Genomic DNA, 17,565 nt, shown 5'->3' on the forward strand with positions numbered 1-17,565 from the left:
ATCCACAAACAGACTGGATACATGGCCTGTATTAGACATGGATTCTTTTAAATGTCTTATAGATAGTGTCAAATCAGGCTCTCCCAGGGATCCTCTTACTATCTCTGTGCTTCAGCAGCTTGAGCCGTCATCTTTGTTGGTAATTATGGACCCCCTGAATGCCTCCTTACAGGAAGCAATTGTTCCATCAGAGTGGAAGCATGCTATGGTGCTCCCCCTTTTGAAGAAGGCTAATGCAGACCCTGATTTACTCTCCAATTACCGGCCTATTTCTTTGTTACCGGCTTCTTCAAAGATTTTAGAGAAGCACATTTATTCACAGCTGTCTGATTTTGTAGAATCACAAAAATTTCTTCACCCATCCCAATCGGGCTTCCGAGCCCGTTTTTCAACTGAAACAACTCTTCTCGGAGTGACGGAAAGACTGCGTTGCCACCTAGATTCTGGAGATACGGTGGCTCTTATACTGCTTGATTTGAGCGCAGCATTCGACACGGTGTCTCACACTGTGTTAGTGAAATCTTTAAGGTCCTTGGGTATTTGTGGTTCAGCTCTTAACTGGCTCAGTTCATTTCTTGCCAATCGGACCTTCCAAGTCTTTCTCCAGGAGCTAGCTCTGATATCCATCCTTTGCCTTATGGGGTACCTCAGGGCTCCATTTTCAGCCCTCTATTATTCAATCTTTATGTTAGATGTTTGGCGGATGTTGGCGAAGAAGTTGGGCTGTCTTTGTTCTCTTAAGCAGACGACACCCAGATTATCTTCTCGCTCTCAATGGAGAGGGCGGCTGAGACTCCCCCCCCCCTCCAGTTGGGCTTGGGTAAAATTGCCTCATGGATGCAGGCTAATTACCTCAAGCTCAACGGCGAGAAGACCGAGGTCTTGGTTTTGGGGAAAAACAAAGACCTCTGGGGCCCCCAGCACTGGCCTAGTGAGATTGGTACTCTTCCTCAGCCCTCCTGCCAAGCTCGCAACTTGGGTGTCATCATTGACGACTCACTAACTATGCAACAGCAAGCTGTTAAGGTAGCTGCTTCATGCTTCACCATCCTGAAATGGCTAAAAAAGATTATTTGGATGCTGCCAGAACATACCTAGAGAACTATAGTCCAGGTGCTTGTCACCTCTAGACTGGACTATGGTAACATTCTTTATCTGGGGGCAAACAAAGAAGTGACTCGTAGGCTACAGATGGTTCAGAATTCAGCTGCAAGACTGCTTTGCCAGGTTCCTAGAGCTACCTCTGTTTCTGGTCACCGGCGTGACCTCCACTGGCTCAGGGTGGAGAACCAAATTAAGTTCAAAGCCCTGAGCTACACGTTCAGAATCAAAACAGGTGTGGCCCCCCAATATCTGCAGTCCTTAGTTCATCCCTATGTGCCTTCTCGTTGTCTCCGCTGGTCAACCCAAGGGAAATTTTCTGTGCCTAGAGTCAGACTATCGAGGATGGGCGGCCGATCGTTTGCATATCTTGGCCCCTCCTTTTGAAATTCCCTCCCTACATCTATTCGGGATGAAACGGTGTATGTCCAATTCCGCAAATCCTTAAAAACCAGGGTTTTTAATCAATAATCATTAAGCTGTTATCTGTTCCGTGGCCTGGTCGGCGCCGGGAAACCCTTTTTGAGCACCTTATAAATTAAATTCATAATAATAATAATAAGAAGAAGAAAACATGTCTCAGTGAGGAATTCCGAGTTTAATCTTAATACCTTGGCAGAAATAGCAATGCCTTCCTCTGAGACAATTACCTGCTATGCATAAACAGCACCACCAATATAATATAATAATTGAGAAATAAACACATTAAGATTCCCACACCAATTCAGTGAAAGAGAATAACATACAATTATTAAAATGAACACCAAAATGAACAAAATAGTATGTAGGGATCAGTAATTACGATATTATTACATGTACAATCTAAAACAATAGGAACCACATATACAAAGTCAGTGGAGTTCCATTGATTGGTACCGCACACATTCCGAGGCCAACTGGTAGTAGTGGATGGTCAGAAACAGGCAGCTGGTTCATACTGAGGAAGGTTTGTGGCGAACTGGAACATAGGCACCCTTTTAGGCAGACTGAAAATAAAGTAAGGGCCAGCAAGGAGTTGTGGTTTATCCAGGTTAGGAGATTTATTTCCACATTTCTGGAAAGTCGAAAATCTTCAGAGGGTCCAGATTGGAAGCTGTGGCCAGGCTGGAAATTGTGACCACAGAGATTGTATCTTTGCCCCTTGGCACCTCATGCTGGTCTTCCAGATGGATATTTTTAAAGTCCCAAAGTTTTTCCAAAACTTCTATAACATTGTGCCTGATGCTCCAGGAGTACACACACTTTCAACAAAGGGTCCTTAAACAACAGGCTACAGGTTTAAGTGGGAGAAATATGACAACCACTTTCATTCAGAACCACAACCAAAATACTGGTGGCCACTGATTTTGCTGGTTTCTTTTCAAGCAAATGCAACTGTCTATGTTCCTGAGCTCTTCACACCTCCCACTTCAGGAAAGGAAACTCAGCAGTAAGCAGGCGTAAAAAGAAATTCGCCATGCTTTTTTTTAAACTGTTTTCTAAAATAGTAAAATAACAGAACTGAGCCTGTCCTGGGATTCTCTCACCCTCTCTTATCTCTAGCCTAAACTCAACCCTCACCGCCCCCTCAGGGTTAAAGAAAAATCTTACCCTTTCTATGCACATCTGCTTTCTTCTCCTGGGGAGAAAGAGAAGCCCCTCCAAGTTTGCAAGATCCCCTTCCTTCAAATCGGGCAAGTGTCATGGCCCCCCCACCTGTCATGTAGGTGTAATTACAGAAGAGAGCAAAGGGGCAACAAGTGCCCTTCGCCATTGGGGAGCTTGATAACTGACATTTGCTCTCCTCCCTTGGGGAGGGAGACCTGTGGGGAGGAAGGGTTTTTACTGGCCCTATCTTCCTGTAAGCCACAGAAGGTTCAACTGCAGGAAAATAATTTCGGCCACTAGCACAGAGTGGTTAATTTAAGGACACAAAATGTGCAAACTTATAGTTACCTTTGCTGCATATATAATACCATTCTCTGGTAACTAATGATTTTTATTAATTTTTTTTTACTTATCTATATGTCGCTGGATTTAATGTTCTACTTATTACAGAAATAAAGATAAAAAATAGTAAATATTGGAAAAACTAGACCTATTTCAATGGATGCAAAGGATCTCTTGTAACGTAGTACTTAATAATGTTACCATTTTGAATGTGTGTTGTACAGCTTATATTTCATGTTTAAGGAGTACACAGCTAACCTTTTCAAGACAAAGGTAAAGCTGAACTTACACTGTGTAAAATCTAGTGTTTTAAATGTAAACAAATACCAGCTTTTACTTTTAGCTCCCATACCTGAAGTGTTAGATGGCAGTGCTAGTGTTCATATCACAGGATTTGCACCAATTGAGAGAGGAAAAGCATCTCCATCTGGTGCATACTAGGAATATAACTTTTAGGCAGCCAGTTCCATTTACATGCACTTCACAGATCAATTACAAACAATGTAAAATATGGCAATTTAGTTGCACAAATAGTTGCCATAAATATGGAAAGGCACATGCAGTGTCTAACTTGTTTAGCAGGCTCAAACTGCCCAGAGGGCAAAAATACCAACTAAGAATAGTACAAAATTCAAACAATTTCAAGGGAAATCTTGTAGCGAGATAAATCGTCTACCATTGCAAAAAATATTTATTTTGTTTTTTACTTCAAAGTTTTCACATTGATGGATTGAACAGTTACTATGATTGAAGTCCTGTAGTTGTTGTTCTTCTCTTAAATATACCACAATAGATGTCATGACTGGTAGTGGAAACTGTGGGCGTCTGATACAGTTTTACTTGAAAAATAAAAGGGTTTGGTTTTTGTCTGTGGGCCATTACATAGACTTACAACTTACAGTTGTTCACATTTTGCTGGTCCTTATGTAATAGGAAAAGAATAACCTTATTTTTCTCCAGTCCATATTGCATGAACGTTTATGAACCAGGAAAAGTAGCAGAAAACATTTTAAAACAATTTCAGTAACACAAATGACACATGTTTTATTGCGCATAATCTTACAATAGAAATAGACTTAATAGACTTTTTAACAATGGGCAAAACCTTGAAAAATAACTTTAATTTCTCCCATTCCTTATTTTGCTAAACACTGCAAAACATGAGAACCAATTCACATTCACTTTGCTTCATTTTTGCCATGGGACTAAAGTCCATATGCAATATGGACTGGACAATCTGACCTTTTGTCGTCCCCGTTACACTAGCCACAAAATGGAGCATATGCTTTCCATGTGCCATAATGCAAACTTTACATGTTGAAACATGTATGCGTACATATTCACTACAGGGTCTTCATATAATAGTTAGGCCCAAACGTAGTCTTTTTTGATGCAGATCAAATGATCCTATACTATGTGATCACATTATTTCCCATTGTTATAGGAGGCAAGTTTTCGGTATTTATCCACGATAGTCTGTTCTTTTGATATAATTCTGTCTTGATACAAAGGATATCCGTGTTTCTCTGGTCATATCCCCCATTATTATTGTTCACCACCAATATATTGTAGGGAAAAGATTGTTGTGGTTTGTGCTGGCAGGGATTTGTCAGGACTATAGCAATATTGACAAATTTCCTCTTATCTCTTCCAGTGATTTGCTGTCTTCGGATTACTTGGAAAGACAAATTGAGCCTGGAGGCAAGACAGTGGAAATAAAGGTAAAGGTTTAACTTTGTCTCCATGTAGCACATATCTTTTCATTTTATGCCACAACCTAAATATTTTTGAGTAAAGCAAGTGGAAGAGTTTGCGGTTTTGCACTGTGATTCGTTTTTACATATGGACATGAGAGCACTTCGTGAACATATGTCAATTAAACATAACATTCTTAAGCCAACACAACTTAAAAGCTGCAAAATGTGTACAGATGTGGATACTAATGATAAGTATACTGATCATAAGACCATTGGAATTTTGGAAGTTTTGTTGAAGACAACTGTGTGGCAGAGGGCCAAGCCAGGTATACCATAGAACTAACTATAATACTTGAGCACTTTCAGCAAAACAGTGTGCACGAAAGTGAAACAAAATGTTCCAATCTGTTCATTTCAGGACATTTCAAATCTTTCATATCCAATTCATTTCACCAGTACATTAAACACATTTTTTAACTGCAAATTGGTTCTATGAATCTTCTTCTGGTGGCATTTCGATCACTTTCAAAATTCTGTTTATTAAAAATAGTATCTCTTGGCTGATAAACACCTCGTATAGCGACACGAAAGCAATGTGAAATTAATATAAAAGGTCTGATTAATAGTTTTCGGTACCAACCTAAAATAGGTAGGGTGCTACCTTCACATGAATCTTTTTTATTGTTTTCTCACAATTTGAGCACCTTAAAATATATTGCATTCATTTTTTTCTGAATTGTTGATGTAAAAATGCAGTTCAATGCAATTAAACACAAGCAACTAGTCACAAAGTATCTTTGAAAATAAATGTACGTTTTTGAATGTTGTTGTAATAAAGTAAACAGTGTGTGAATTTGGTTGTTCATGACAAACTTCAACAATGTTTACTGATGCACTACATTCTTCAGGTATGAAGAGACATTTATAATCATATCATTCCTACTCAGTAGGGAGACAAAAACTGGGTCCTACTGAAACCATTCAACCATGTATATATTTTAAGTACATTTGTAAAGATAAGTTCTTTTGTGTTATCAGTATTTTGCACTTCTGCCATCACTGTACCTTCATGTCATTAGGAGCTATCAGGAGAGTTTCCTGAAGCACAATTCTGGGCTTTCTCTTTGCTGGCTGAAGTCAAGATCAGTGCATATTTTGTGTATGATGTGTTGCAAATATTTCAGGATTAGTATGAATACCGTCCACTGAGCCCTAGTGAGTTGTGAACAATTGCTTCGTTTTAGTAGAGGCCTCTGTAATTCATGTTGTGTCTTGGCTAGCTCCTGAGAGGACCTACTAGCTTGGTCTCTCACTCCACGAGGGAGATGGCTTCCATTGCCTGGCAATGCAACAAGATCCTCTGACATTTAGATGATGAGACATGCACAGTTTATGCTTTTGTGCGAGCAAAATGGCTTATACAGTAAATAGGTGCTCTACATGTGAAATTTCATGGAGCAAGATCTTTGTGCAGATCTGCCAATATACATCCAGGTCAAAGAGAAAAATTATACAACCAGTAAAAGTCTGTGGTTCCCACTCATTTCCACCAAAGGCTACTGTGAGTTGGGTGTATGTCTACTTGCAGCATTACTCCAGACAAGTTGCTGTCGCCACCAACCACTCTAGCCAGAAAGACTGACAGTAAGCTGGTCAGTGAGCCACCACCTCAAAAAGGCAAGGCTAACTTAACCAGCTTTGAGTGCTGTGTGCTTAGTACATTGGGAAATCTAATTTGGAAAATATATATTATGGGCAGACTGCTGGAATTAATCTTGGCCTCTGATAATAAATATGGGCTGCATTCAAAACAATCATTTTTTGCTCGCTGTCTCACTCCAAGTAGGGACCAACATTATGCAAGTCAGCCTTGGTTGTGCTCTACTAAGAACAGTCCAGGTTGACCCTCCAGGCCATGCCCCTTTGGACAGGAATGAAAGGGACCCCATGCAGGTTTCAGCCTTTCTGAGCCTCATTAGTAAGATGCAGCATCTATAATATAGTGTGCATGGGAACCATGTCTAGACATACCACTCACACACAGATATGGCTAGAAAGGCACAGAGAAAAGCAAAACCTATGATCCTTGTAATGCTTGAATTATTCTCATTCACTGATAATTACTCTGGGTCACATTCCAGTTCGTCATTTTTTGCGCTCAATGTCCCTTTCTATCCTTTTATGCTACACATCTCTGAAGTGTAAAAACCATGAGTTACCCTTAATGCTACCCTTCTGAACCCTTAAACTGCTTACTTTCCTTCAATTCTCCCACTTCCTGAACCTAAAAGCCCCTTATTTTCTTCCCCTTAGTGGTGCCCTTCCCTGAACCTTTAAAACATCTTATTACCCTTGTACGGTATCCACCCCTAAACCTTAACAACCCCAAACCACCACTTAATACTGCCTACTACCCTTCCCTGAACCCTAAAAAGCCCATACTAGTCCCCACCTCACAGTAAATGCTTCTTTCCACTTTAGCTTGAGGTAGCCATTGCTCCTGCCACCAGCACACTTACCTATGCTCTATGAGTCTTGACAGTTTACATTTTTTGTAGCCACAATTTTTTTCATTCTATTTTCTCAATAGACTATATTTTTGACACAACTTTTTTGCAGTGTACTTTTTTCCCCAGAAACGTTTTACTGCAAAACCTTTTCACCATCTGGCTCTCACTTCACTCTGTTTGCTCCATCTCTCCTTGCAGATAGAATCTAACCTTCCAGATATATAGCAATACTACTGGCTTGTCCCCAGAAATACCTGTTGCTTCTGGCTCGGCCAGTACTTTTAGAATGACAGTTTTTGGTCTATTTCTCCAAACTAACAGACAGCACACGCTTTTCAAAGGTGGTAATCTCCATTTTATGTGAGGAAAATAGGTTCAAAACTGTGTCTTTGTTGTTCTGGGCTTGGATAGGTCTGATCCACTATTTTTGAATTTCTTAGTTTCTTTGGGGCTTAGATTATCTGCGTCAATGCTTCTTAGCCACCCCCATGTACACATCATGTCTTAACAATCACAATTGCAAAGTGTGGAAGTCATCCTCTTCATGTGGAATTAGGAAATTGTATGATGGCACTGCATCTGAAACAAAGCGGGAAGTAAGAACTGTGATAAGAAAGCCAAGTCAGAGTAATGATAATTACCAACAAATAACTGGACCATAGTCCCTTGTCTGCCATTCTTACTACAGTGCTTAAACGATGAGAATACACACACTGGCAGTCCTTCACAAGGCAAATCTTCGGTGTGGCTGAATGATGATGCAACAACATACCACTGTGAGCACAAAGCGATGGACCTCACTCCTATGGAACCAATTAAAGTGACCTGCTTATGTATGAACTCTTGCTTCTCCTCTGCTCATATTTCTTTTCTTTCTTTTTATTCTTTCCTTTCTTCAACTTTCTTCTCTCTTTCAGGAACGATTGTTAGAGGTCTCTCTCAGGTTTAAATTTTGTGCAGCCAATGTATTTTTGCTATTCCAATGTCAACCTTTTGGCGTATGCACACCATGTCCTTATCTTAACATTGTTACACACCCATGGGTTGTTCCTGATTCTCTCTCTATTTCAAAATCAATAAAGCATTGAAATCGAAAGTGACCTGCTCCCAAGTAATTAAAAAAAGTTCTGGATACAAGTTTGTAGTGTTGCTCAGGTGGCTGCTCTTCGTGTGACCCTTACATCAACCTGTCACCCCACCTTTGAGACCGCGGAATCCTGTATTATACACCCTTGAATGTGGCCTGGGGATACAAATCAAAATTCTCAATGCTTTATGAATGGCAAATAAGACCTCCCTCCTCAAAGGAGCCACTCAGGGCTGATTCCCCCTTGACAGTTGTTCTGTATGTCACAGACAAGGCATCTACCAAAAAGAGGAGGCAAGGTCCAGGTACCCTGGCATACCTCGGTGTAGTGGTGTACATGGTGCACTAGGACCTAGGTTCTTGTGTATGTGTGTCCCACCTATGTATTTCTGTATCCCATCGCCCATGTCCTGAAGAAAGTATTCTAGGGCCAGATTTACTAAGCCCCTCAATGTAGTGCCTGCAATGTAATAACCCTACGAAGCAATGGTGATAGACCTAAGACAAGTGGTTTTAGGACAACTATTATCTAAATGCACTGATTTGAATACTCAGCGACTAAGTAGATGGAGGAAAAGAAATCATAATGGGATTAGGGCCCACAATGGATGAAATCTGCATTTGTCAGGAATGATGGAAAATGTGAGAATTAACAACACATCCCTGTAAAGTACAGAGATTTGAAACCAAAGCCATAAGTGGAACGAAATCAATCATATATGTTATTTGTATAAAGTAATTTACATGGACAAGCCGAACGAGTTTTTGACAGTTGAAGTGGGAGCTGAGCAAATTTCAGAGCCTGCTTCTAACGGAGACAATGTATAGAACTCCAAACCAAGTGATGCTGAAAAGGACTGATTATGTTATGTTTATGTGCTGAACTGGAGATTTATGACTATAGGTTTATAGTAAAACGTTGTCAATGTAATAAAAAAAATAATTGACATAACTCTCAATTATGAGGTCGCAAATACGAGATATATGTTATTCTGCATAGCCTACACTGACTGTGGCACAAGAGATAGCAGTGAGAGGGGCACGCAATGTATTATGCTTCCTTTCCTTATTAAAATGAGGAATACACTATTCTGGCCCCGAAAGTGCGCACCCCAGTGGCGGCCCCTCCATTGGGTGGAGGAGCGCCGCCACCCCCCCTTAATCACCCTGAAATAAAATGATAATAAAACTGGTTTTAAACCTTTTTATTATTGTCATTTTTTAATCCCCCTGGACCCGCCCCCAGGACTCTGGCGAGTCTTTGGGGCAGGTCCAGGGAGATGACACTGCTGGTGGGAGAGTGGTGGACACTCCCTGCACAGTGCATGAGGGTTTTGTGGAAATATGGATTTTTCTGGTCAGTTATGTCCCCTATCTTGGACCCCAACGGTTCTATGTGCATGTTACAAGTACATGTATGTTTCCTCCAGTTCCAGTTATGAAGACGCAAATACATGTGCGTCCACCGTTAACATGTCCTCTTTCAGATCCGCCATGAATGGGCCGGATATTCCATTCCTAAGTACGAAAGGCCACCGCCTTTATATGGTTCACTTATGCCATTTTACAGTCCAGGCAAGTAGGCCCTGATTCTGTCATCAAGCTTTTCTTGCTTTCTGTCACTGAAGCTCCAGCCCGAGCCTGCATCTGTGACCATGAACTTTGTCTCATCCTCTGCGCGGCTCTCGATGTCTGACATCAGCTTGCTGCCTGCCAAGAACTGTATTTCACCTTCGAAAATTATCTGCTCCGCTCCCTGCCCAATGCATTCCTGTCTAGTAGCTTAAGTAAACATTCTGCCAGCTACTGAGCAAAGGCCCGGCTTCTCTGTCTTTATGCAAGTAATTCATAGCCCTGTTACCATGGAAGATTCCTGCCCTCGCATCTAGTGTAGACACTTAGACGCTTGTACACGCACTAACAGTCAGTATAGTCAGTATAGAATAAGATTCTACTCCAAGAAGGCCTCTCTTTTGGATAACATAGTTCTTTAAACATAGGATGTTAGATATGATTTGGGATTAGGTTGACTTGACCCTCCAGACATTTGTCGCCACATGTAGAGCTAAATGTCAAGTCCCCTTCACCCCCTAGCTGCACGTCAATCACACGTCATGCTGCTGCGCGCGCATTTCTGCCAAGTATTTCTGCTGACATTGCGAAATTCTTTCATGTAACCACCCTCTTATGACATCACATCTGATGACGTTCTTTAAACACACCCAGTTACGCCTATCTTTGCCACGTATGAATATATTATCTCCACTATCAATTGTTACGCCTCTTGTATTTGCTTCACTGTAATGCTTATTGTATAAAAGTAATTGATTGTCAATAACGTATGTACTTCACTTCCTGAACCTTCGTGGTGATGGAACCTGGAGCAACCGATTATAATCGACCATTGGAATAAAGCCCATTCCGAACCTCTAATACCACGGATTCTGCCTCTTATTTACTGAGCTATTTTATTATGTTTCTGTATCAAATTAAGTCCCGGTAATTAAATTATTTACCACATGAATGGCGCCCGAACAGGGACACTTTCTCATCTCACGCGCCGGCGGTGCGTTGCAGGCCCGGTCTCCTGCCACAGCTGGACGGACAACAACGCGTACCAGCAGGATTTCCTGTATCTCCCTCCGGTCAAGCGGGGGCGACTGAGGCTGCGATCAACACCCAGACGAGGCGGTGAGAAGTGCGAAGTATCCCGACCAGAGCCTAGCTGAGAGAGCAAGATCCGAGGTACACAGAGGCCCACCAGTTTCCGAAGTCCCAAGTCAAGTCCGGTTTCCGAAGTGTTCAAGTCGAGTCCAGTCCGGTTCAAGTTCAGTTCAGATCCGTTCCGAGGCCTTCCGTTCCGAGCTACCCGGTGAGTACCATTACTGGGGAGGCGTTCTGACGTGCACATAGGTTGTGCCGGTCAAGACGGGTTTGGGTACACAAATCCGGTCTGCACTGTTTCAGCAGTGTATCTGTACTGTTTAGCAGTATATCTAGTATATCAAGTATATAAATTCAGAATAATTCAGTTAAATGTCGAGTATTATGTTTTAGTGATTAAGTTTTTCTTAGATCATCGTCATCATCACCGTTGCTCATTTTAAATGTTAAATGTTAAATGTATTGATACGTCCTGCATATTGTGGTATGAATGACTGTTCATTATTGTGTGTTATTGTATTAAGTTTGTTCAAAATCAAGTAGCAGACCAGTTTTCAATATGCCGCTCTTTTCGAAATTAAGACAGATCACAACCAGAAAAGGGGTACTCGAAGAAGCTGTTCCTATTCCTCCTAGGGACACTCCAGGGTACTTCATGTATCATAAACACGGCCTAGACGCTATATTATTTCTCGATTTATGGGTAGACTACACTAAGGAATTACCAGAAAGTCAGAGGTGGCCCGCAACTGGGACCTGGGATGCAGAGTGCATCGTGAAAGTAGAGGAAGAATTATGGAAAAAGAAAGCTAGACAATCACAGAAAGATGCCATTGAATTATGGCGTAAAGAATCGTATAGACGAACAGAAAAAGCACGTAGACAGGAAGAGAAGAGTAAAGAGAATTCAAATAAAGTTCAAGAAAATCTATTAATTGAAGAAGGTACACGAGTAAAATCAGAACAAGTAGACAGACAAAGACATGCCCTTATGAAGGGTATGTATCCCCTTCTGGCCGAGGGATTACCTAAGGCTACTGCGGGGATACCAAAAGACTTGCCACCCCCATTATTTCCAATAAAGGTACATCCTAAGGGGCATCCTAGAACCGCAGAAGATGTTTTTCTTTCCTCATATTTAGATGACGCAGCTCCCGAGTATGCTAACCCCGCCCCACATAGACCGTTGGCCGGGGAGGTTCAACGCCAAGATCCTGTATCCTTACAGCATCAAATCCTGACACAAGTTCCGGCAAGCACGTCCGTTTCCACATCTGTTCCTACACAAACTTCTATGGCTGTGTCGTCCACACCTATAGTTGCTGTATCGCGTTCTACGAATCCTTTCACGCCCGATACTCCAGACGGGGCTACCGGAGGTGCTACCAATATTTTTTCTACGCCACCCAGAATAAATAAACTTACCTTTCAAGAGTCAGCACATCCACGTACCCCCAAACTCATAAATGCCCGCACGCTTAAGGAACTTCTAGTAGATTGTAGATATGACCCTGTGCCCGGCAAAGAGGACGAAATGATCCTGGCATCATTACGTATCAGACGAGCCGCGGTGTATTTAGGGAAGTTACCAGGAATGACTATGCATCTAGATAATATATATCATTATGTCCAAACAGGGCGAGACTCTGAATGTATTAACAGAGCTATGGAATACCAGAAAGTGGAGATACAGGGGGAACTGTTACGTTTCCTCATAAATTGCGTAATCAGAAATCAAGACCGATCGGGGGTAGATCCGGAAATAATGCAAACTCTTACCAGATGGAGCCAGAATATATCAGAAGGGAGACATGATAGACAAAAATGTATAATAGCCATGTGCAGAAAGATCCGTAAAGAAATAGAACGCCTACACGAAGAAAGATTAACGGTAGACCAGTTTGAACAAAACGAGGAGGAAGAAGGATCAGGACCGTCCACAGGACAGTCAGAAACCATAGCCTATGTAGGTAGAGGAAGATCTTGTAATAGTACTAGATATTTTACTGACCCGATACGTCCGATATGTCCAGATAATAACAGGAATTTCCAAACACCTATAATAAATATGAGATCCCCCGAGCATTCGTTCCAAGCCGCTGACAAATTACTGCGAGAACGAAGGGGTTATCATTTTCTCGATTCTATGGATGAACAAGAATTAGCCAGGTCAGCCGTTCATTGGATTGACAGTCCCGGAAAATATGGTGATGATACAGTAGCACACACATTTTTGAACCTCACCCCAGATGAACAGCGTTTAGCTGGGATTTATATGATTCAACAACTTCTTATACTATATAAAAGCCAACATTCAGATCCTGGTCCCTTACCTGATATATTGACTGAATTACTCACGAATAAATGGAAAGGTTCAGGTACTAAGTTGATTAAGGAAATACTAGAATCTAGAAAACAGTACATTCTTTTTGTATGTCCAGAACATGTTTCATTGCCCATCAAGGAAAGACCGATGTATTACATGGACAGACAGAATCCTTTACGAGAAGTACACCCAATAAAGGGCGAAGATAATCAGTTTAAACGTGTATATGTATATACGCCCATATCGAAAATAGAATTGTTAGAAATGAAGAAAGTGGTACCCAGTCATGACAAAGACCCAGCGGGTTTCCACCGAGAAATTAAAGATATGTTACTCATGGGAGAGTATACCTATCCCGACATTATGACAATATTAAAGGTATTAATGCCTGCTGGCATTTATGAAAAACTCAAGGAAAAAGAGTGGGAGGTAGGAGACCAAAAGATAGAGTGAACAGCATTAGAAAATGAAGAAAAGGCCCGAGGTCCAGGTTCGGGGCTTGGGGACAAAACTAAAGCACTACCAGGTTTACTAGTACAGGTACTGCCACGTTTATTAACTACGAAAAAGGAAGACTGGGGTGCAATTTCAGCCTGTAAACAAAAGCAAGATGAAGACACTAGTGATTTCTATGCCCGATTCGAAAAATGTTTTGGTATAAATAGTGGTATAAAAGCAAGTAGCGAGTCATACCCACATCTGTTTGTGACAAAATTAGTTGAAAATTCTTTGCCCCAAGTGAAGAATAGAGTATTAAAATTCGAGAGTACATGGCAAGGTAATACCCCATCACAAATGTTACAAATGTTACAGTATCATTACAATAGAATTAGAGAGGAACAAGAACATGAACAAAGACGCATGAAAGACACAAAGATGAAAATGCTAGTCTCTCAGACAGTTCCAGCTGAAGGACATAAAAAGGGTACGACACATTCCGGTGATTCAACAGGACCTGTAAAAGGGACATGCAATTACTGTAAAAGGCCAGGTCATTACGTACACGATTGTCCAGTTTTAAAACATAATATCGCTATAGGTAATACAAAAGAAAGACCACGGCCACCCAGACAGGATCAGAATGAACAAGGAGCACCGCAGCATGCACAGGCCATGCCAGCTCCACAACAGTCTATACAGTTTGTGCCAGCCGCACCAGCATTGCCGGCTGCTGCCACACAAACCACGACACGACAGCTGTACCAGACCGCACAGTATGACTATCCTGATTATCAACGATACGCATGAACCAGCCTAGAGAGGGAAGTTGACTTACCCCTTATCGAGGTCCCTGTAGACCAAGAAGGACCTTATGTACATAGTGAATTATTAGGCCAAGATAGAAAATTTTTACTCGATACAGGGGCAAGTCGAACAACCATAAAACGTAGTGAAGTTCCAGGGGCACCCCTCTCAGGCTCACAGAATATTTCCCTTGGTTTTTCAGGAAAACCTATTGTTAATGAAGTATCACAGCCTCTTCCACTTACGATAGGACCCTTGACCAGAACTACAGATTTATTGCTTACTAAATCATGTCCAGAAAACTTGTTAGGAATAAAAACACTGAAAGCTCTAGGAGCTATAATATGTTGTTCTCCGGAAGGAGTAAGATTGTTTTTACGTGATTTCAAAGGTCATTATGTGTCTCGAGATATGGATTCCCGACTGCAGACTTTACCGACACATCTATGGGCACAAGGCCCTACAGATGTTGGTTGCATGAACATTACACCATATCGAGTCACACTAAAGGCAGGAGTGGTACTACCACGAATGCGACAATACAAGTTACCCCCAGATGCTGTAATGGCTTTACTGCAAATCATTGACGAACTTATCGGCCAAGGAGTGGTTGTGGAGACCGACTCCAATGTATGTAATTCACCGATAATTCCGATTCTTAAACGAACTGATCCAAAGGCTCCCCCAGTATATCGATTGGTAATTGATCTGCGCGAATTAAATAAATGTATTGTACCACAATACCCCGTAGTTCCAGACATCTCTTCATTACTGACAGCTATTGATTCCGAAGCAACATTCTTTACTGTAATTGATCTCAAGAATGCCTTTTTCAGCGTCCCAATAGATCCGGAAAGCCAATATTTGTTCGGATTTAGTTTAAATGGACGTAGCTTTAAATTCACACGCGCACCTCAAGGATTTACAGAAAGCCCCAGCATCTATAGCCAAGCACTGAAACGAGAACTCGACAGTATCCACATGCCAGTCAACACTGCTTTGCTTCAATATGTCGATGATCTGCTGATCACCGCCCGAAGCGAACCTGAATGTGAAAAAGCATCACTGACGGTTTTACAATTTCTAGCCGAAAAGGGGCACAAGGTGTCCCCTTCTAAGCTGCAATTCTGTGTCCAGCGAGTTATTTACCTTGGTCACTCGCTGTCCAAGGAGGGAAGGCAGCTTACACCCGACCGCATTCAGTTAATAGATAACATGCCAATACCCAAGACACAAAAGGAGGTGCGGGCTTTCATAGGCCTCACTTCATATTGTAGGCAGTGGATCCCTCAGTATGCATTTCTAGCAAAACCACTCATTCAATTAACAACACAGGAGGCAGCCACATCGACTGTTCTCCCTTGGACTCAGGAACACACACTAGCTTTTGAAAGCCTAAAGAAAGCTTTATGTCAAGCACCTGTTTTAGCAACACCATGTTACAAAAAACATTTTACACTCTTTGTTACAGAACGAGAAGGTACTGCCTTGTCAGTACTCACACAGGAACAAGCAGGATCACACAAACCGTGTGCTTATTTTTCTAGTACATTAGATCCCGTAGCTCAGGCTCTGCCTGCGTGCCTGAAATCAGTGGCAGCGACAGCTTTAGCAATCAGACAAAGCGATGCCATAGTGTTAGGACATCCATTGACAGTACAAGTACCACACGCAGTAGAGGTTCTTGTGAATCGAACGCAAACACAACACTTGACTATAGCACGACTTACAGGGTATGAACTAACATTGTTTCAGCCACATATAGAAATCAGACGTTGTAACACATTGAATCCTGCCACACTTTTACCTGTAAATGGAACAGACCCACTAGCTCATGATTGTATTGATGTTATTACAATAACGACGAAACCCAGACAAGACTTGACAGATGTTCCATTGTCAGATCCAGACCTGACGTTGTATGTAGATGGTTCATGTATGAGAACAAGTACAGGAGAGTTAGTGGCCGCTTACGCAGTCACAACAGACACTGAAATTATTGAAACCAAGTGTATAAATACCTTGTCCGCTCAAGCAGCAGAGCTCGTCGCTCTGACACAAGCCTGTATTCAAGCCACAAATAAAAAAGTCAACATATACACTGATTCACGTTATGCATTCGGAGTTGTACATGACTTCGGCGTGCTGTGGCGAGAGAGAGGTTATTTAACTTCTCACGGTGCCCACATTCAGCACGGACCCCTCATTCATGCCTTATTAGATGCAATACATTTGCCCATTGCAATATCGATTATGAAATGTAAAGCTCATACGAAAATTACTGATATCATTTCTCAAGGCAATGATCTAGCTGACAGAACAGCTAAACAGACTGCTCAAACTCAAACATCCGACATGACAAAGACAATAGTCCAGACACCAACACATTGCATGATGGTTAAGGATCCCGCTCTTGATGTAATTGACATACAGACACATGCTACTCCAGACGAAATAAGGAAATGGACTGAATTAGGAGGGATCCAAACGGATCAAGGATGGATGACGAAGGAAAAATCTGTGTGGTTCCTTCCTGATTCAATGGTCCAAGTCATTATTAACACTGTCCATAGTCCAGCGCATCTAGGAGAGAAAGCTATGCTAGACAGCATTCAACATATTTGGTTCAACAAGCATTTACGAGCAGCAGCGAAACAAAAAGTTCGTACCTGTATAATATGTTGTCAGTTCAACCCAGGAAAAAGCATTCCCGTAGAGCAGGGTGGATTTCAGCCCCCTGATCACCCTTTTGAAGTCCTCCAGATGGATTATATCCAGATGGAACGATGTCGAGGATTCAAATATGTTCTCGTAGTTGTTTGTGCTCTTTCCCGTTGGACAGAGGCATACCCGGTTTCAGATTACACTGCCCCGACTACTGCCAAACAGTTAGTTCGAGAATTCTTCCCACGATACGGTTTACCACGTGCTGTCTACTCAGATAACGGCCAGCCGTTCTCATCCGAATTAATGAAACACGTTTCACTTTTGCTAGGATATCAGTGG

The 17,565-nt window shown here is 41.7% G+C and overlaps 1 protein-coding gene across 3 annotated transcripts in view; it reads left to right on the forward strand.

The window, feature by feature from the left end:
* Positions 1 to 17,565, forward strand: part of ADAM22 (ADAM metallopeptidase domain 22) — a 1,168,071-nt gene that overhangs the window by 354,153 nt on the left and 796,353 nt on the right. For all 3 annotated transcript variants that reach the window (XM_085631338.1, XM_085631339.1, XM_085631337.1), the window contains exon 4: positions 4,685 to 4,751. In XM_085631338.1, coding sequence (XP_085487464.1) covers positions 4,685 to 4,751 — 67 coding nt within the window. The remainder of the gene's footprint in view (positions 1 to 4,684; positions 4,752 to 17,565) is intronic.

Source organism: Triturus cristatus, chromosome 10 (genome assembly GCF_964204655.1).
Source record: "Triturus cristatus chromosome 10, aTriCri1.1, whole genome shotgun sequence".
Taxonomy (NCBI): domain Eukaryota; kingdom Metazoa; phylum Chordata; class Amphibia; order Caudata; family Salamandridae; genus Triturus; species Triturus cristatus.